This window comes from Myxocyprinus asiaticus, chromosome 8, assembly GCF_019703515.2.
Source record: "Myxocyprinus asiaticus isolate MX2 ecotype Aquarium Trade chromosome 8, UBuf_Myxa_2, whole genome shotgun sequence".
Taxonomy (NCBI): Eukaryota; Metazoa; Chordata; class Actinopteri; order Cypriniformes; family Catostomidae; genus Myxocyprinus; species Myxocyprinus asiaticus.
In genome coordinates this window covers 15190085-15212303 of record NC_059351.1, presented here as the reverse complement: position 1 = coordinate 15212303, position 22219 = coordinate 15190085, and the positions used below count along the sequence as shown (strand labels likewise).

The 22219-nt window shown below is 36.6% G+C and overlaps 1 protein-coding gene and 1 pseudogene across 5 annotated transcripts in view; one reads left to right on the top strand and one right to left on the bottom strand.

Moving 5' to 3' along the window:
- Positions 1-340: 340 nt before the first annotated feature.
- LOC127445568 (guanine nucleotide exchange protein smcr8b-like) lies at positions 341-4085 on the top strand (annotated as a pseudogene).
- A 137-nt stretch (positions 4086-4222) lies between these two features.
- LOC127445424 (uncharacterized) overlaps positions 4223-22219 on the bottom strand; it is a 31660-nt gene continuing 13663 nt past the window's right edge. For 4 of the 5 annotated variants that reach the window (XM_051705490.1, XM_051705487.1, XM_051705489.1 and 1 more), the window contains 11 exons: positions 21682-21735; positions 20984-21026; positions 20632-20848; positions 20139-20218; positions 17152-17259; positions 16970-17050; positions 8217-8321; positions 7900-8021; positions 7477-7599; positions 7031-7079; positions 4223-5245 (listed from right to left, as the gene is read on the bottom strand). In XM_051705490.1, the coding sequence (XP_051561450.1) occupies positions 5171-5245; positions 7031-7079; positions 7477-7599; positions 7900-8021; positions 8217-8321; positions 16970-17050; positions 17152-17259; positions 20139-20218; positions 20632-20848; positions 20984-21026; positions 21682-21735 (1057 nt within the window). In that variant the 3' untranslated portion in view covers positions 4223-5170. Of the gene's footprint in view, positions 5246-7030; positions 7080-7476; positions 7600-7899; positions 8022-8216; positions 8322-8916; positions 8946-16969; positions 17051-17151; positions 17260-20138; positions 20219-20631; positions 20849-20983; positions 21027-21681; positions 21736-22219 lie in introns of those variants that run through there. The other variant, XR_007897987.1, reaches the window with a different exon arrangement.

The following is a 22219-nucleotide window of genomic DNA, read 5'->3' as shown; positions in this document are numbered from 1 at the left end:
CGGGACAACTCTGTGAACGTCCTTGAGTGGCCCAGCCAGAGCCCAAACTTGAACCCGATTGAACATCTCTGGAGAGATCTGAAAATGGCTGTGCACCGACACTCCCCATCCAACCTGATGTAGCTTGAGAGGTCCTGCAAAGAAGAATGGGAGAAACTGCCCAAAAATAGGTGTGCCAAGCTTGTAGCATCATACTCAAAAAGACTTGAGGCTGTAATTGGTGCCAAAGGTGCTTCAACATAGTATTGAGCAAAGGCTGTGAATACTTATGTACATGTGATTTATTTATTTATTTTTATACATTTGCAAAGATTTCAGAAACTTCTATCACGTTGTCATTATGGGGTATTGTTTGTAGAATTTTGAGGAAAATAATGAATTTAATCCATTTTGGAATAAGGCTATAACATAACAAAATGTGGAAAAAGTGAAGCGTTGTGAATACTTTCCGGATGCACTCTACATACATACATACATACATACATACATATATATATATATATACATACATATATATATATATATATACACACACACACACACACACACACACACTTTCAAAAATGACTTTTGAGTAAAATTTTGACAGTATCCATACTTAAGTATAAGTTCGCTCTACTTATTACACCCCTGGCTGGTTTGTTTGAAACAGATATGTACCACCATAATTGGTTCTACAGACTTGCTGGCTTTCACTAATGAGACTGATTTCAGAGAAAAACCCACAGACCCTTCAGCACTTCCAGAGGAAATGTCTGTGCCCATGTATTCTGGAAACACCACACCATGGTCCAACATATACAATGCTAAATTTAAAAAGGATTTTATCCTTATATCAGAATTCTCTGAGCAAGTCGGGCCCCAACCTTGACTTACTGTTCCTCCTTAAACCAAGGCTTGTGGGACATTTGATTTGAACCACTTCTCCCTCCGAATCATGTCAGTGGACTACCAGACCTCCCTCACAGGCTCGGGAGGCTGTAGCTCTCCTAAACTGAACTTTGTGGAAGACTCAAAAGTAGTTTTAGGGGATTCTGGAGAAGGAGTGATTGCATATGTGCACCACCTCATACTCTATGATTTAGAGACTCGAGGGTTTGTGCGACCTCTATGCCTTGCCTACGTGTCAGCCGATGAATATAAAATCATATAACAATTCCAACAGCTTTCTACAAAAAGCTGAGTTCTCAAAAGTTTCTGGATGTCTAAAAACAGGAAACAGGAAGAACTTCACAAATGAACTAGAGACAAAACTAAGAGATTTGGAGTACAAAAGAGGTGTATTACTTGGTGATATAGAAAGAGAGAAGTTAAATGGCTCATCTGTAAAGAACACCAATGAAAGGGAACAGAGATTGAGTAGTATACCTACATTAGAGAGAGATGCAGAAGATGAGAAACTGAAAGAGAAATCACTATTATGCAAAGGTGAAGTAAAAATACAAGAGAAAGACGTGAACTTTCGAGAGAGAAGGTAGAGACAAAAATTTTTTACATTAAAGCTTGAAAGTGAAAGAGTCTCCAATAACAGATTATAGCTTATAAATTGTGAAGTAGAAGGGACAATTAACAATATGAGCAAGATGAATACAAGATGAACAGTTTAAACAACTTAGAGAAAGAAAGGACAAGGAGAAAGGACATTGGTCAGTGCCATTTACTAACAAAGCTGATCAGTTGGCCAGTGTATAGAAATCTATTCAGGAACATAAAATCCTTCTAAAACAGGTCACCTCCTACCCAACCAGGAAGCTCAGAAAGTCTGAGTTCTCCTCTTATGAACCTGATGACCTTCCTCATTCTTTGGAGCTTGACCTGGATGATTCAAGATTGCATGGTCAGCTTGCTGGGCCAGTGATATAATGCAATGTTTTGTCCTACACCAACACACCCTTGCATTCTCCACAGCTGATTAACTCCACTTTTCAGCGATTTGACAGGCGTCTGAAAACTCTTGAGGAATTGTGTGATGAGTACTTCCACTAACAGGCACTACAGCAACTGCAATCCATTGAGAGGACATTCAGAGGAGATGCCAGCCATATCTACACAAACCAACTCTGCCAAAATCTGTTCTGCAATCTCAAATCCACCAATTTTTTTGTTTGAAGATCCTTATGACTTGGAAGACGGGGCAGGATTACTGCCTGGAATTGCTAGCCATCATTCAGTCCATCAACCATCCTTTCTTACTGCGGCCAACATTCTGAGTGAACCAGTCATTGAGTCCTACGCCTCCTGTGTTGAAATGGTGCCTATCAAACTAGAGTTGGCTAGCTCTAGGCTTTCTGCAGCTGTACCCAGTCCCGCAATTGTCCCTTCCAAGGAAAGCCTAACCCTGACACCTGACTCATCCCAAGTAGAGGCCGACATTGCAGATGAGGGGGTAGTTTCGGCATCGGATTGTGATTGTCTAGATGAGGAACATGTGTCAGCTATGAAGACCAGCATAAGCAGTGGGGACAGTATTCTGGTCTTAGGGACAGAAAAATCCATTAGAACTCAGGAGTTAAGTATACCCATGTATACAGCACCACAAAGACCTCCACCTTTGAGGCACTGAGGTGCTTAGTACGACAACTCAATCCTACCAGAGGAACTGCGTGCCTTACTTGTGAAAAGCCTTACGTTATTTATATGTTTTATTTAAAATCCACAGGGTTTCCACACTTTTTGACTAATTAATTAGTTTTTCCATCAAAATAATTTTTTTTATAGATATTGCACTCACAAAGAGCAATTTCTAGCCAATTAAATATTTTAACTAGAATTTTTTTTTTATATTCGCTATAGAAATTTCCATGACTTTTTAAAATTATATTAGTATCCATAAATTTTCCAGGCCTGGATATCCCTATTTTTAAATTTCCCAGACATTTCCAGGTTTTCCATAACACTGGGAACCCTGAATCTTTGCAGAGCAGTTTGCAATCATTAGGACATATCGGAAATTTATGACAAGCGATCACTAATGATCAACTGTTGATGCAGCAACGGAACCTTTGTAGCAGCAAATGCAAATCTTGTGAGTTTCACAGAATGAGATTTACCATCTAGACGTGACTCCCATAGGTCTTGATGTGACACTACTTGAAGCAATGTCACTGGTATACAACATAAATATTCATTTAGGACTGGCATAAATGTTACAGTAGATGTTAAACTAAGGAGCAAATTTCAAATAAGTCAGGACACATGATAAACCAAGAAAACTGGATGTTTAGTCACCCTTGCCTGGAAACAGAATTTTAGGAACTCTTTAGGAATACTTTAATTGGGCCTCATTCACAAAACACAAGCAGAACAAATTTCTTTCAATTCAGTGCGACAATTTACATAAGAACGGTTTTAACAAATGATTTGCACAAAATGCCTCCGCTTGTGTTTCATGAATGGTGCCCATTGAGTTAAACATAATATAAATGGTTAGCTATTTTGGTGAAGCCATTTGCTTTGACCCTGTTCTTAGTTTTCTCCTTTTACATTTCCTCTTTCAGGATGTGTGCACATACTCCCAGCTTGCCTCACTTTTTGGGCCATTACAGGCAATACATCAGTGTTCTAGATTTGGATCAAAAGACGCTGCACTGCCCAACCTATTGTGGTACTCAGCAATCAGCTGGTGGATCCAAGAAGCCGCGTTATACGTGGTAACACGTACTTCCTGTTTGTTCAGCAAGTGCTAAGCAAGCTTGTCACCACAGCATTCCATCACACCTTCTCAATACTCCAAGAAGCCCTCTTGAGAGCGTACAGACAGAGCATTTTCATTCTGTACTTCAACGAGATAAGAAAATTGTTGTCTATATATCAGAGCTCATCAAACTACATTTCATGGAAGTTTCACCCAATGTCCTCAGATTAAGCTACACCACAAACTCACTTTTCAAGCTCTGAAACACTCAATTGCACTGAAACTAGTCAGTGTTTTGCCTTTAATCTTTTGCACTGTGTACAGTAGATCTATTTAGCTTTGACTGCTTTAAAAAGTTGTTTTTGTGCATCTATAACAGTATAATTTTTTGCATTGTTTTCATGCTTTGATTTCTTGTGTTTAAAAAGGCAGCGTTAAACAGAGTATTTACATGAATACTGTGGCCTGATCTCATGTTTAAAGAGCCCTGCAGAATCATGTCATCACAATTCATAACACAACCTTAAATAATATATAACAAATCAATTCTGAATGGCTACATAGCATTGTGAACCTTTGGAGTCATGATGTTTGAATTCTTGTTTATTGATATAATTTTTGATGTTCAGAGATTTGTACATTGCCCTGATGCTCAATGTGATTATTTTTGTTTAACATGCAACACATTAATCATGGCACTGTAACTGCAGGTAATGTTGTATTGTATTGGTAAGTATTGGTTAATTCCAAGGCAAAGACAACAAATGTCTGGAAGCTGAAATAATTTCAAACCACTAGCTTAAACTAAGGGCTTGTGAATTTTGAAAGAACATTTCAAAGCATGTTAATAAAGCAAAAAATGAGGGGCCTGGGTAGCTCTTCGAGTATTGACGCTGATAACCACTGCTGGAGTCGTGAGTTCGAATCCAGGGTGTGCTGCTGAGTGACTCCAGCCAGGTCTCTTAAGTAACCAATTGGCCCAGTTGCTAGGGAGGGTACAGTCGCAATTAGTGGTTCTCACTCTCAATGGGGCGCATGGTAAGTTGTGTGTGGATTGCGGAGAATAGCATGAGCCTCAACATGCGGAGTCTCCGCAGTGCCATGCATATGGAGCCATGTGATAAAATGTGCAGATTGACTGTCTCAGAAGCGGAGGCAACTGAGGCTTGTCCTCTGCCACCCGGATTGAGGCGAGTAACTGCGCCACCATGAGGACCTACTAAGTAGTGGGAATTGGGCATTCCAATTTGGGAGAAAAAGGGGATTAAAAAATAAATAATGCAAAAAATGTTAATATTCAATAAAGAGAGTCCTTTATTTTTACAACTTTAAAATTCTAAAATGCAGAACTGACTGAAAAGTAATAATTCAATAAGATCAGTTATATTTGAATCATGTCTTGTGGCTTTCTCAGAGTGCCATAAACAAAAAGTTATCGTTGTTTACCAAAATGTCCCCAGCAGATAACGATAGACATAATAATAGACCTGGTCCGAACTTAATCCATGGAATGAAATGCAGTGAACGTTTCCTTGTTCAGGATGTGGGTACAAGGCTTATGCGTTGGATTTCATGCAGGATTTGTCGTTTTTCTTTAGAAAGACTGGCCACCTGCAAATGGATGAGAATGTTATGCTTGTTTATTGAAATTACATTTAAACAGATTGTAGTGTTTAAAAACTAGACCTTAAATGAATCACTTCACTGTTAATAATGAAGTGGCATGATGCACTTGTTAAAAGCTCATTTGAAAAACACTAAGGATGGGCATTTTGGTCAGTTTGACTGCTCGAGTACTTGTGTAATAGGAGGAGAAAAGGAGTGATGAACAAGCTCTCTCCATGCCATTTTTTTTTTTTTTAAACAGTTAATCAATGTAAATGTGTCAGAGGAACATCCGTTACTGCTGGATTATGTCTCACTGTTTTATTTCACCATTGTGCACCATGACAGTGGTTCATAAGACAGTGGGTCAAAGTAAATATAGTTAAACTTTTAAAAACATGCCTCATTGGAACAGTACCTTTGTGGACAGTGCTCCAACATATGGTGCGATACTGACAATCAAGGCTCCAGACTGCGACTAAAATGGTCGCAAATGCGACCAAAAATAATTGCGACAATAATTTAAAAATCTATTGTTTGTGTACGTTCATATGCGGTTTCGTCAGATATCATGAGAGTTATTGAATATATTTTTAGAACGTGCACAACCAGTTTGTCTCGGGCACACTTTTCACCCATTCTGTTTCTGATAAGCTCGCTGCACCGCACGCAACAACAAATGCAGCGCGAGAGAGTCGTGAACAAATTACTCTTTTGAACCGGATCTTCTACATGAAACACCCGAAAAGAACGGAGAGTTTGAACTCAGGAGCTCAGGTTAGCAGTTTGAATCAGATTCACTCTCTCAGCGAATCAGCCATCAGTGAGCTCACTTTTATAATGAAAAGTCCTGTATTGTGTACCACTTTTCTTCTGGTAATTACTGATTGGGATTGAAGTAGCACAATAAACTGCATCTGGGATTTCATTTAATTTGCACTTTTGTAGTCTCTGTGTCTGGGGCCAACCGGTAACAGTAAAGAAAGATTGAGGCAATCTTTTAAAACAATTAAAATATTATATATATATATATATATATATATATATATATATATATATATATATATATATATATATATATATAAATAATCAAGCTTTTGACACTTGGGACAATTGAGGGACTTGTACACAACTATTACACAAGGTGCAAACATTCATTGATGCTCAAGAAAACAATACACTACTATATGCATACTATACTTTATTTAAATATATGTAATGTAGATTCTGAAGAGCAGTACTAAATGAAAAAAATCTCTTATCTTTTATATTTGTATAAATTATGAAAGGGGTATGAACAATTATGAGACAAAATGGAATTCAGACTTATCTTCTCAACTATTTATACTGTTTATTAAACATTCAAATGGGTTATCAGCTGACTTTTCTTCAGCTTTCTATCTTGTTTCTGAACAGCAATTTAAATAGAGAAAATCTGTGAGTTGTCTACTAAAAACAGCCATTTGGCTCTTTAATGTTTCAGTTTAGGAGCCAATGGCTCCTAAGTAATTTTTTTAGTCTGGAGCCCTGGACATGGTTGACCCGAGTTAGTCAAACTCAAAATTACAAGTTGAAGTTGAAAAACTTGTTGAAAGTCATTCAGTTATTGCATTGTCATGATGGATCATTGCTGTCTCTTCAGAGTTCTCTTGCCCACCCCTAATTTACACAGATTTGAGTTTACAAATGCCTGTTCATTATAAATTTTTTAAAACTCAAAGAAAGATTCTACAATCTTTGTGGCAATGCCTCTCTCTTGTAGACATTTGAATTAAGGGAAGAGATTCTTACATTGTATTCAAGATGCAGTCTCAAGCCAAGTTGCCAAGGGAAGTGCAATCTGAAATCATGGACAGCAAACAGTGGATTTGTAAAATGATGACAAATTGAATTTCATGGTATGTTCATGCAATGTGTACTTTTCATTTAAACAGAGTTAAATTCAATTGCTGTGTTGATGCTTTAGTGGCCATCAGGTTTCATCACCCAATCATCCTTTTCCTTATGTCCCCCTAGACAAGGGTTACGAGGAATATCGAAAAAGTCTAATAAAACTTAGATATTTTATTAAATATCATCTATTATCATTTTCATGTATCTAAATTGTTATACTAAACAACCATCAGTGCTTCAACACATCAACAAATGAAAGATATCTACAGATTTATGTAATAAAAAAACAAGTCTGACATGGCATGACAAAAAAAATACTATAGTGATTGATTGCTGCTTCTTACTCATTCCAAGTAGCAAGCAAGTTATTGGTGGGATAGGAGCCAAGATCTAGTGCCACACTGTTCTCCAGGAAGTACAGGCAGAGGAAGTATGCAATCAGGGAATGCTCCGTTTCGGTCCATTTTCTGAGGTGATCAACAGATATAGAATCAAGTTGTGCATGTACCATGCATTTAGGGGGGGGGGGGGTGTTGATAGGGTAATGTAAAAAGAAACAAAAAACAAAACTAAAGATTATCATACATAGACATCTTTAAGGAAGACATTCGTAGGTTGATTTTACTATCAAACCATTGTTCTGTTTGAAAAGTAATTTTTGCAGTTCTATTTGGGGCACTAGTGGCACAGAAATGACACACTTCATCTTTAACCCTGAATGTTTTTGTTCTGTTTTGGTAAGTTTGTGTGCGAGCATACACTGATACCTCTGTATGGGTTGGTATTGCTCATTCAACAATTCCTCCACAACACTGCACAAGAGATAGTGCAGCACTTCTGGCCTCACCAGCAGACTGTAGAAGAACCAACGAAGAGCCCAGCGGTTGGACTGAAAGCAAAAGTACACATGATTATGCCAAGGAATTTGCACTTGTGTCAGTGCAAATATCTGTATTTTTACATTTGTTCATCTGAAACAGAGTTTACAGTATTACACTTACATAAATACACAGACACACACACACACACATCACATGCAGTACTGTAAATCTTAAGTAGTATGAAACTCAGACCAAGACAGTACCCTAAAAGAAATGATGACTTTCAGAATGGGGCTGAGCTGTGAATGGAAAATGCGCAGTACCAAAGCCTGAGTGACTAGTAGCAGCCTAGCCTGGTCAGGATAATCCTAATGGGAAGGAAATAAAACTTACATTCTGCACCAATAATAAAAAAATACATTAAATATTTTAATACTTAGAAGCTACCATTCACACAAATAAAATGGATAAGCCTATATATGTCTGCCATTCGAATTATTCTGCCAATAATTGTACACTGACATAAACAGACGCCACCCAATAACCATGCCCATTGGCCATTAACAGGTGCTAGCTCCCCTGGTGTCAGTTCCACAATCTACCATTTCCTTAATTCAAAACAGTAGTTGGAGTTCAGAGTTAGGGCAATTCAAAATATATTTATGCTGATTTTGGTGGTGATATTAAAGCAACAAAAATATTGCACTTTTTATTTGGCCATTATGCTTCTAGAGACCGTGTCCTTATACTACTTTCACATCTCAGGAGTATGCAAGCATAACAATATATGTTTTAATAGCATCTGTGATTTAAACTTCAGTAGCAAAAATGGCTTTAGAGTTGGTAAGTTTGATTCATTTCCATGAAAGTGTCCATAATATAGTCTTATATAGAAAATAAGCCTTAATTTTTAACTATATTTCTGCATTTAGTTCTCACATAAAATATTTTGAATCTACTTGCCAACTATGGTTGCAGGGTTGCTGCAGAGTCTGAAAAATCAAATTTAAGACTTTTTAAGACCTTTTTCAAGACCTGAACAAACAAAATGAATACCGTATCCCCATCCCAAAACAAACCCACACAATTTCAAAATAAATCATGTATCACACTCTTAAACAGGCAGGGGCACACATTCAACATGGCCTTAACAATGCTTAACAGTAAAACAGGGTAGGATATATGCAAGTTTAAAATACTCAAGACATGTTTTCCACATATATATTACATTAAAACAGGTTTATATACCATTATAAAAATAAATACAAATTAGAGGATATTGGATGGTTGCTGATATGATGTGTTGAAAGGCAATTAATCTGCCAACAGTTTTTAAAACTGTTAGCCTATATTTAATGTTCTTAGACATTCCTTCCTGTGATGGGGAGGGCCAGAAAGAGGCTACAAGAGTCCATATTGAATTAATTTCCAGATGCAGTTTATGGTGCAACCAAAATACCAATAACCACGGAGGAAAAAAAAGCTCTGATTCATAGCGGGGACTTTTTACACTGGGGACTCTTATTTTAAAATGTATGTGCTTCACTGTTTCCAACTGCTCATTCAAATAGATAAGGGACATAAAATGTTCACTCCTACAATAATCTACAACGTATTACAACGTAAACAATTAAAAGTAAACTGTCATATTTCATCAACACTATATCATCATCATCAACAGTTGATCATTAGTGAGTGATCGCTTGTCATAAATTTCCGATATGTCCTAATGATTGCGAACTGCTCTGCAACAGCTGAAAACACTCACAAGCCCCCCACGTGCCTGGAGAAAATACAGTGCTGCGTTTTCACTCTGAAGGAGGACGCAGTGCATGCATTTATTTAATTAGATCGTTTTCTTTTGAAGTTTAATAACATTAACATTAATGTTCACATTAACATTAATCACATTAGGTCATATCAGGATTCCTGTCTTTCCGGCCCCAAATTTAAGACCTCTTTAAATGATAATTAAGACTTTTGTTGAATCTTTTAAGATATTTAATACTTATTATGACCTTAAATTTTGGAAAACTGAATTTAAGACATTAAGACTTAAGGATCCACGGGAACCCTGGGTTGATTTGTTGAAAGTATGTTTCATCTAAACTAGGTATTTTAAAAGTACTGGTACTTTGGTACCAAGTCGATTAAAAAAAACAAAAAAACAAAGTCATGATACCAGTGTTTCTTTAGTACCAATTATAGACTCAATTAGATATCCGCACACTTTCTGACTGACACACGACTGCTTTCAAATGCTCACACGAATGACATATTTAGGAAATAATAAATGCACAATTAATCAAATTAAAATTATGACATGACCAATTGTGATTACTCCACAAAAAGGATGCAATTTAATTAAATAAATACACTGTCTGCATGTGCTGCACACTTTACAGTGAATGTGTGAAGCCACTCTTATGCTTATCACTCAAAAAGCTCATTCACTGTGAAGCGTGTAGCACCTGCAGTCTACATACTTAAAATAAAATTGCAGTATTTTGCGCTAAATAATCACTCTGGGTCATATGATCAACTGCTTATACAGAGGAGGTGTGAAGCTACTGTCAAAAACACAAAAACTGAAAAGCATTCACGTCAAAATAAAGCTCAATTCAACTTGTGACAGAAATATGTTAATAATGTATAGTAAAATGTAATACTACTACTAATAATAATAGTAATAATATATGATAATTATAATTAATAATAAATAATTTGTTATAATTATCATTGAAAGTAATTATTAAAAATAATATTTACAGGGTATCTGCAAGTTTGAATGAATTAATTTTAAGACTTACATTTTTCTTTTATTTGGCCTTAAAAAGGCTTAAGACCACTTTTGCAATAAAACACATTAAATAATTAATTAGCAGGAAAATACAAAACAACTGAGGCTACTTGGATGTCTCTGGACATGTTTTTATATTTTATTGTGCATTTATGCATTTTCTTTTTTGTTTTTTATAAAACAACATTAAAACTCTAAATGAAATCATGATGAATGCAAGTAGCATAAAGCAGGGGTTTTCAAAATCAAAGACAGTGGGCCTTCCTTGTGACACAACGTAATTGATGGCGGGCTTGACAAATATCAGAGAAACTTCACAAAGATTCTTGATAAATATTTTTTTTCTGCCTATTATTTTCAGACCTGTTTAAACAATGTTTTAAATATAATATAAAAGTTAAAACTTGATACACATACATATACACACACACACACACGCGCTCGACCGGTCAAAAGTTTTGAAACACTTATTATTATTATTATTTTCACATTTTAGAATAATAGTAAAGTCATCAAAACTATGGAATAACATAAATGTAACTATAGGAATTATGTTGTGACTAAAGAAAATCCAAAATAAATCAAAACTGTGTTATATTTTAGCATTTTCAAAGTAGTCACCCTTTACCTAGAATTTGCAGACATGTACTCTTGACATTTTCTCAACCAACTTCTTGAGGTATCACCCTGGGATGCTTTTTAAACAGTATTGAAGGAGTTCTAATTTATGTTGGGCACTTATTGGCTGTTTTTCTTTATTATTTGGTCCAAGTCAAACTTTTTTTTTTTTTTTAAATAAATTTCAGTTTTATAATGAAATAAATTAATATGTTGGCACAATTATATTTTTGTCTACAAAACTAATTTCAAACATTTAAGCATACACCTTCAGATCAAAAGATTTTTAAGATCATGAGAAACATTTCAGTCAAGTGTTTCAAAACTTTTGACCGGTAGTGTATATATTAATTATTTCATACTTTTTACCACTCTCCCACCTCCACTGACATGCTCTAACACCCCACACTTTGAAAACCCTTGGCCTAAAGTATATAGCCTATATTGTGCCCCTTCTCTTTAGTCACTTGTTTTCCAGCAAGACGTGATGCAATAGACCTTATTCACAGTAGCACCATGTTTGATTTTTAATGGGAATGGAAACGAGGCTACGAGGGATAGACTTACCATCTCGTCAATGGCAGGCACGGTATAAAGCTGTATAAAGCTGTAAAAAGCTCCTTTATCCCATCTGAGTTTTTTTGTCTACTGAGTGTTCTTGAAAAGATATTTTTTCAATGTTTTGTCTGCGGAACGATCCAAAAACCACTTTAAACTGCAGCACAGCTCATCAAAGAGACTGTATGTCTATCCCTCACAGTCTCGTTGTCATTCCCATTAAATATCAAAGATGGCGCTGCTGTGAATAAGGTTTAATATGCTGAATAACATTTATATTTTTTTTGTGCTGCATAATTAGTTAGGATGTATATTGAAAACAGATGATATACAAATACTAAATATAGATAATATATATGTATATTATTAATATTGCAATATTTATATAATTATATTATTGTTTTGTATATTATACATTTGTTTAATTTATTCAGATGGCAGAGAAAATACCTGTATATGTCAGATGGAGCTCTAGAGAGATGGAGATATAACAGGTGTAACTCAGCAGCTGAGCAGTTCTGTTAGCTTTACAATTATTGTCCAAAGTGGTATAAAATAAAGATTTGAAAGGCATCAAAAGACCGCTCCAACCTCACGTGCTTGCAAACTGTAACATTGAGAGTTTTGTCGATTATAAACAGGAGTGTTAGCACATCGTTCGCTTACAGAGACGCAAAATAATTCCATTTGCATTTCTGATTAACAGGTTTATACATCTGTAACATCGTCAGTTCAATAAAAATGTGCTTTCTTGGGCTTCCCTGCACATGCACACACTAAGAATTCAAAATCCTCGGGCTCTGGAGACATTAAAAGACACTTACGTGCTCAACGATTCACGTGGGTGAATCTGCACATTCTTTGTGCTTATGCCTCCAATTGGCAGGAGTTTGTTTTCTGGAGTATTTCTTGCAAGTCATTGGAGTGACTGGGTCATTTGTTGCACTCATGTAGCAACCGAATAGGCCGGCTCACTGAACATTCGTTTGACTGTCCGAGGAAAATGAGCGCCTTTTTTTTTTTTCCTTTCTTTTTTTTTTTTGCTGGTTCCACCTAGCAGCTGGAGTTTGTTTTGTGGAGGAACACACCTTCGGGACAGTTGTGTGGATGAATCTACACATTCTGTGTGTTTATTTGCCTATTGGCTGGAGTTTGTTTTAGAGATTATCTTTTGTTGTGTAATTCTGTCTCACACAATTTGTATAGAAACACCGGACTTGAGCAATCCAACGGCAAAGTTGTCGCGGGGCTCTCGTAGGCATACATTAACTGTTTGAGTTTAGAGGAATGGACGCCATTTGGCACTGTGGTTAATGCACATGTTTTTCTTTTTTCTGTTTGTTTGGTTCGGGGGGAAGTTTGGGGTTTGATTGTTGCACTAATGTTGGAATGTGGTCTTTATAATTTTGTTTTTGACACACAATCTATTTTTTCTATTATGTCAAAATGTCAAATGTTAATATGAATGGATTGTCTCTCTCCACGTGGAAGGTGAATGGGTTGGGGCACCCCATAAAAAGAAGGAAGGTTATTTCTCTTCTTAAGCATAAGAAATATGATAGTGTTTCTTCAAGAAATGCATCTTTCCCCACAGCAAGCTGAAAAAGTCCCTCATTTCATCTGTTGTTGATTAAAAATCCAAAAGCACGAGAACTCGTGAAGTTGGAAGGGAATATTAAAAGGGCCAAGACAGAGCTGAAGCACCGAATGTCGTCTGATGGCCTCAGAGAACTAACCCAACTGAAATACAGATATAATATTTTGTTGCAGAAGGTGGAGTTTTGGCTATTCAGGGCAAGACAGTCATATTTTGAGTGGGGGACAAGGCAGGAAAACGTCTGGCTAGATATATAAGAGAGTCTTTTTCTACCATTCTCTCAGTGAAATCTGCTGGTGGTGAAATATTTACCTCAGCCTTTGCTCTTAATAATTATTTTAAAGAATTCTCTCTTGATCTCTATAGTTCCATGTCTTTGTCTACTGATGAGAACATTAGAAACTTTGTGGAACCATTAAGAACTTCCAAAACTAACGGCTGAGCAAAACAATTCTCTTGATTCTGAGATAACCTTGGAGGAGCTTGGCGAGGTAATTAAGGCCTTGCCTACAGGCAAATCTCTGGGGCCAGATGGCTTTGCCGCTGAGTTTTTTAGATCTTATGCTACAGAACTAGCTCCACTTTTGCTAGAAGTTTATATGGAATCATTAAAGAATGGAAATCTTCTGCCAACCATGACGCAAGCCCGGATCAGTCCGATTCTTAAAAAAAGACAAAAATCCAAGCGAGTGCAAGAGTTACCATCCAATTTCCCTGATCCAGCTAGCCGTTAAAATATTGTCAAAAATTTTGGCTAACTGATTAAGTTATGACATCTCTTATACATTTAGATCAGGTGGGGTTTATTCAGGGCCGCAGCTCTTCTGATAACATTAGGCATTTCATCAATATCATGTGGTCAGTGGTGAATGATCAGACTCCAGTCGCTGCCATCTCACTTGATGCCGAAAAGGCAATTTGATATGATAGAATGGGATTATCTTCAAGAATTTGGAAATGTACGGGTTTGGGAATACTTTTATTGGTTGCATTAAGTTACTATATAGACACCTGGTAGCGGCGGTACAAACGAATGGATTTCAGATCATTTTACTCTGGATAGGGGCACCCGGCAGGGTTGCCCTCTTTCCCCATTATTGCTCTGTCTTGCCCTGGAACCATTAGCAGCCACGATAAGAAAAGAGGATGATTTTCCAGGGGTGATGGTGGGAGGTATGGCGCATAACCTTCTGCTTTATGCAGATTATATTTTATTATTCATCTCCGATCCTACTAGATCTATTCCTTGCCTCCACAGAATTATTCATTCCTTTTCTAAGTTCTCAGGATACAGAGTCAATTGAAGCTTTGGCTCTGACAGTGTACTGCCCAGTAACGGCTTTCCAGCCAGGTGCCTTCCATAGGCCCAAACAGGGCATTATTTATTTGGGTATTTTATTCCCAGCAAATCCGTGCGATTTAGTTAATTTTGACCCTTTTTGTTAAAGGTTTGAGTGATGTGGGCAGGTGGGCTTCATTACATTTATCTATGATTGGTAAGGTTAATGTTATTAAAATGAATTGTATTCCAAAATTCAACTACCTGCTACAGTCTCTCCCTATAGATGTCCCCTCTCTTATTTCAAGCAATTTGATAGCATAGCGAAGTCCTTCATTTGGAATGGTAAACGTCCCAGATTACATTTCAGTAAATTGCATAGACAAAATTAGACAAATTTGGGCAAGGCTTACCCAAGATTTTGTTTTATTATTATGCATTCGGTCTCAGACATTTGGCACATTGGTCGCTTCCACCTGAGAGAGCCCCTCCCTGGTTTTGTATTGAACAGGAAGTTCTTGCCCCTATTTTGCCATTGCAAAGCCTTTCTATCAAACTAATCTGAGAAGTTACACCACGTTATCTCGCACTCAGTATGGACAAAAGTGTCCGGAGTGTTTAATTTGGACATTTATTTAAATATCGCTTCGAGCATATGACTGAACCCAAAATTATGTATTAATAATTCCCCTTTCTGCTGATCAGAGTAGATTGTGAGGGAGGTTAATATACTCTGTGACCTATATGAGAGTGGAGTGTTGAGATGCTTGAAAATTTGGTTCAACATTTTGGGATTCCCAGATTTCAGTTCTTTAGGTATTTATAGCTGCGCCACCTGCTCTGTACTATTTTTGGGAGTAGCATACACCCCCCTAAAGCGGCAGATACTCTGGAAGTGGTGATTACTGCTTTTGGAAAAGGTCATGAGGCAACAGTGTATTACTCCCTGCTAATTCTGAGTCTGGGGGACAGAGCTTTAACTTCTGTCAAGAGATTATGGGTGAAAGATTTAAACTTGGTACTGGAGGAGGGAGTGTGGGCTAGGATTCAATAAAACATCAAGTCTGCATCTAGAGATGCAAGGGTTTGCCTTATGCAATTCAAGATTTTACATCGATTCTATTGGACCCTCTCTAGATTGTATAAGCTTGGTCTTACAGACACACCCACCTACTGGTGATGCCAATCAGAAGATGGAGACACAACCCATGTTTTTTGGTGGTGTGTTAAGATCCAAGAATTTTGGTTGAAGGTTCAGAGTTTTGTGTGTGACGTATTGGGCACTCATTTTTCATTGTGCTCCAGACTCTGAATTTTAGGTGATGGGGCAGTCATCAATATAGGGAATAAACACATAAATTGTGTCCTAACCAGTGTCATGATCACCAGATAAGTTGTTTTAAGGGGATGGAAGTTGGCTGGAGCGCCCCAATTTCAGGAGTGGTGCTCGGAGATGGGGAGGGTGGTGGCTTTTGAAGAAGGGTCATCTAGAAGACTGGGGAATTTGGATTTGTTTGTTGGGAAATGGGGCAAATATTTAGCATTCTTGGAGGGCTCTCGGGGTGGGGCATTGGAGAGAGGTGTAGTTATTAATGTGTGTGATTATTATTTTATTTTTTGTGTATGTGCTCATGTGTGACCACAGGGGTGTTTGTTGAGGGTCAGGGTGGGGTTGGGGATTGGGAGGGGTGGTAGTGGGGGTTAAACGTTGATTCTGTGTATATATGTTTTGCTTTTCTTTGTTTGATGTGCGAATCAATAAAAAAAATGTTAATCACAAAAAAAGATGAAATTTAAGACTTCTTGTAATTTAAGATATTCAAGACTTTTTATGGCCTTAAATTTTATAAAGTAAATGTAAGACTTTAAGGACCCGTGGGTGCCCTGTATTTAAGCAATATATCACAAGAGTTGGTTGTTGCTGTTGTACTAAAAAGTTTTAATCAATGTTTTCATTTATATTGTGATGCTATGTTGTGCACCACTTTATTTGACAAAAATAAGATCAATATTGTGTTTTAAATTATGCTGTGAGGATCTGTAAGGAAGCACTTTTATTTAAAAAAAAAAAAAAAAAAAAAAAATGCAATACTTTGTTAAAAAGTAATTGTTCATATTTTAAATGGACAAATACTTTGTAAAGAGCTAATTTATTGAAACTCACATTCTCAAATGTTCTGGGGATGTGTATACGGCTGGAAGTTGTCAGCTCTTCAAGAATTGAACTGGCAACAACTCTGGTCACCTGAACAGAAACACATAACCATGTCTTCATCACACATCAACACTCTCCAAACAGACACAACACAATACCCTTTCTCTCTCACACACACACACACCTCTCACCATTTGAAAGTTGACATCAGGCTCAGTATAGAATGCACCAACAATGAGCCCATCTGGAGCAACATAACTGCAGCTGATAACACTGAGCAGATACACCCAGCTCTCTGACTACAACAAATACACAAACACACCAAACCTGAAGAGCACATACTAGCAATGTTAACAAACTCAGAGAAATTTTAAAAGCAACAGTATCAGTTTCCTAATTTATTTATCTGTGTCTCTACACAACAGTATACCCCTTCAACACCAGAGACTTTATAACAGAGAAGGGCCACTAGTGAAATTGTAAGTTGAAGATGGACAAATCATAATTTTCTATAGGGTGGCTTTATGAATGGAAGTCCCACCTTTCAGTTAAGAGCCAGTCACATTTATGATGGAAAGATTGCATGTTTTATTTACTATAAAACACATTCCGCACAAATGTTTTAAAATTAAAAATTGGGGCGTGATTCGAGCTAAGCAGTCAAATTTATGATATAATTTTTGTCAGACTTCATTGTTGGTTTGACACATTACCGAAAGATTTTCTTGACAATGTTGGAGATTTGCGGTCTTTCCCCATTCAAGTAGATACAGCTTTACTACTACCCGGTGACCCAAATCTGGTCTCTGGAAACTACAAATTCCACACTAAAACAACAACTTTGAAGTTATTTTTCTTAAAAGAATAGTTCACCCCAAAACGAAAATTCTCACATTTAGTACAACATTCTTTCTTCTGCTGCTGCATAAAACAATGAAGACGTTTAGATAAATATCTCAGCTTTGTTGGTCCATACAATGCAAGCATATGGTGACCAAAACCTTGAAGCTCCAAAAAGCACATAAAAGGCAGAATAAAAGTAATTCACATGACTCCACAGTGGTTTGATCCATACGACTTCTGAAGCAATCCAATCAATTTTGGGTGAGAACAGACCAAAAAATCTTGCCACTGAAGTCTCAAGGCACAATCAAGATTTTAAGCTCGATTACACTTCCTATTGTTTGACGCATGCAGAGCGCTAGATAGCACTAGGAAGTGTAATCGAGCTTGAAATCAGGATCGCCAAGGAGAGTGCTAATGTCAAGTTTAATAGTAAATGAAGTAGTTATATTTTGGTCTGTTCTCATCCAAAAATCAGTTGAATCGCTTTAGGAGGATGAAATGCCAGGAGTCATATGGATTCCTTTATGCAGCCTTTATGTGCTTTTTGGAGCTTTAAAACTTTGGCCACCAATCATTTCCATTGTATGGACCTAAAAATCTTTGTGTTCTGCAGAAGAAAGTCATTTACATGTGGGATGGCCTAAGGGAGAGTAAATGATAAGAGAATTAAAATTTTTGGGTGAACTATTCATTCAATTTCACTGTTCGAATTACCTGACCTGCCTAAAGTGACTTTGGCTGAACCTTGCTCATCTCTTTTGGAAACTTTGCAAATATTCACTGCAGTTGCATAAGTAAGGGTTATTACCGATACATAGTCAGTTGGCCATTTTCGGAAAATGGACCCAGACAGGGACCCTGATGCAAAGCATCTTTTCAGATGGCTTCTTTCCAAATAAATAAAAAAGAAATATTGATTTGCATTTATGGACAGTAAATTCTCATTCAGCCGTCACTAGCAGGTGTGGCAAAAAATTGCATATAGATATATTATATATCACACACACACACACACACACACACACACACACACACACACAAACAAGTTTGGAATAATGTACAGATTTTGCTCTTATGGAAAGATATTGTTACTTTATTCACCAAAGTGGCATTCAACTGATCACAATGTATAGTTAGGACATTAATAATGTGAAAAATTATTACAATTTGAATTTTTTTTTTTTTCAGAACTTCTTAAACTACTTCAAAGAGTTCATCAAAAAATCCTCCACATGCAGCAATGACAGCTTTGCAGATCCTTGGCATTCTAGCTGTCAGTTTGTCCAGATGCTCAGGTGACATTTCACCCTATGCTTCCTGTAGCAGTTGCAATAGATGTGGCTGTCTTATCGGGCACTTCTCACGCACCTTACAGTCTAGCTGATCCCACAAAATCTCAACAGGGTTAAGATCCATAACACTCTTTTCCAATTATCTGTCGTCCAGTGTCTGTTTCTTTGCCCACTCTAACCTTTTCTGTTTGTTTTTCTGTTTCTTCCCATAAGGCCTGCACCCCTGAGTCTTCTCTTTACTGTTGTACATGAAACTGGTGTTGAACAAAGAATTCAATGAAGCTGTCAGCTGAGGACATGTGAGGCATCTATATCTCTAACTAGAGACTCTGATGTACTTATCCTCTTGTATAATTGTACATCTGGCCTTCCACATCTCTTTCTGTCCTTATTAGAGCTAGTTGTCCTTTGTCTTTGAATACTGTAGTGTTCAATAATTGACTGACAAGTTTCTAGAGAAAGCCTTTATTTTTTGCCATTTTTGACCTAATACTGACCTTAAGACATGCCAGTCTATTGCATACTGTGGCAACTCAAAAACAAACAAAATGTTATGCTTCATTTAATGAACCAAATAGCTTTCAACTGTGTTTGATATAATGGCAAGTGATTTTCTAGTACCAAATATGCAATTTAGCGTGATTACACAAGGATAAGGTGTTGGAGTGATGGCTGCTGGAAATGGGGCCAAGTCTAGATTTGATCAAAAATGACTTTTCAAATAGTGATGGTGCTGTTTTTTACATCAGTAATGTCCTGACTATACTTTGTGATCAGTTGAATGCCACTTTGGTGAATTAAAGTACCAATTTCCTTCCGAAACAGCAAAATCTGTACATTATTCCAAACGTTTGGCCGCCAGTGTGTGTGTATGTACATATATATAAAACATTTTAATTTTAGTATATTTAATTTTAAGCAAGATAAACTGCTCCACTTATATATATAAAAAAAAAAAAAAAAAAAAGGAGTTCAACTCAGCATTTGAGAATGCAATATAAGGTCAAATAAAACAGTAATATACTACTGATTGTACTTACATCTGCAAAAACAATACTGTTACAGTCCAGAACCCTCAGTGCAAACTTCAGTACATCCAACATCTTGAGCACAAATGAACCTTTAGTGAAGGCACAGAATCCATACTATACATTAAACATTGAGGTTAAAGGAATAGTTCATTTAAACATGAACACTCAAGTCTTTATTTACTCACCCTCGTGTTGTTCCAAACCTGTGTGACTATCTCCAGTGCAACACAAAATAAATTGTGAAGAAATAATGCACATGAATCATATGGACTACTTTTACGGTGCTTTTTAATTCTATTTTGGAGCTTGGTTGCCCCTGGTCACTGTATACTTTTCTTGTATGTAAAAGAGCATCTTGGAGTTCTTCAAAATATCGTAATTTTTTTGTTCCTCCGTAAAAAGAAAGTCATAAGGGATTTGGAACAACATGAGGCTGAGTAAACTACTCCTGTAGGTTCCTTTGCTCAAGAGCACAATAAAATCACATCAGTCTGTTCTCTACCTTCGATGGGTGTCCACACAGTGGCCATTAAAGGATCAGGCATAATCAGAAGGCCAGTTCCTGAATCACATTCTTGATGTTTTATGTCAGGGGCGTGGCCTGATGAGAGAATTCTGAGGTAAGCTTTGAATTGTTGAGGCATCAGTCTGGAAGCAGGGCAAGATGCACTATGCATTGGGAATAACATGGTGTGAACTGCACCACTGTAGTCTCCAACCTACACACACACACACACACACAAATGCATTCTAGAAGGGGCAATCATTTCTGCAAACAACATGTATAATTTAACAAGTGATTAGCAAAACATTTCTAAAAAACAGAATATATGAATGTCTTTTTTCTATTGTACCTTGCACAGATAAAGGGGAACCAAGTCTCTCATTCTCTGCAGCCTAAATCCCAATAAAAATCCATTGAAAGATTGCACCATAAAAAGAAATAACAAAATGCAATGTTTATATGTAGAGATAAACCAATAATCGGTTTGACCAATATGCATTAGCCATATTCACTCTTTTCTACTTGATTGGTTTTTGGTTCTGTAGCATCGGGTCTACCGATGTCGAAATCTCTATTAGGAAACATTCATAATAAGATTTCCTTCATCAACATTAATGGTGTTATTTTTATAATTATTATTAATAAGACCAATAATAACTTAACCAACATGTTTAGCAATATTCAATTTTTTTTTACTTGATTTTTTGATTAATATCAAGTCTCCAAATAAATGTCAATGCCAAATCTATGTTTGGACACATCCCACTTTGTCATAATTGATTTCATGCATCAATGATAATTTTGTTCTTTTTTAAATCATAATATTTATAAATTTTGCTATTATTAAAATATTCATTATACATAAGTTTTTATTGTGGTAGTCTACATGATAATTTATTGCGTCAAAATGCAGAAATAAAAGTTAGGCATTTCGGCTAATGGACACTAAGACATAAATATAATATGCAAAAACAGAAGAAAAAAAAAAAAAAAAACAATCAGTCAGTCTCAATTTATAGAACACATCAATGTGCAGCGGACACTCACATGGGATTGTTGGTGCTTTTAACAACTTTGAGATAGCGTGCCAGTTCACGGTACCTAATAAACACAAAATACACAAAAACACATTTCTTCAGCACACTTTCTCATAATCATCTTTCTTTCCTATAGAACCACAAAAGTCTGGAGACTTTTCCCCAGATTGTCTGCGCTGTTTGCAAGGGGAAATCCAAGGAATAGATTTAAATATGGTAAAACATGTTAAACATAGCTGAGAGTTCTACACTATTATTAGCAACTGAAAGTGTTGTCTAATTACCAGAGATTTAAATTCTGACAACAATTACTAACTCTTCTGTTGTTACAAATCCATAAGTTGTCATTTTTTCAATGCAACACAAAAAGAGAGATTTTGAAAAATCTTTATGAAGCTCATAGTAGTTCTTAGTGACCACAGCTGTCAAGCTCCAAGAAAGACAAAACACCAAAAATGCACTATAAAAGTATAAGAAAAGTTAATTTGACTCGTGCACCATATCCCCAAGTCTTCTGATAGTCATACAATTGGGATGTGTGAAAAATA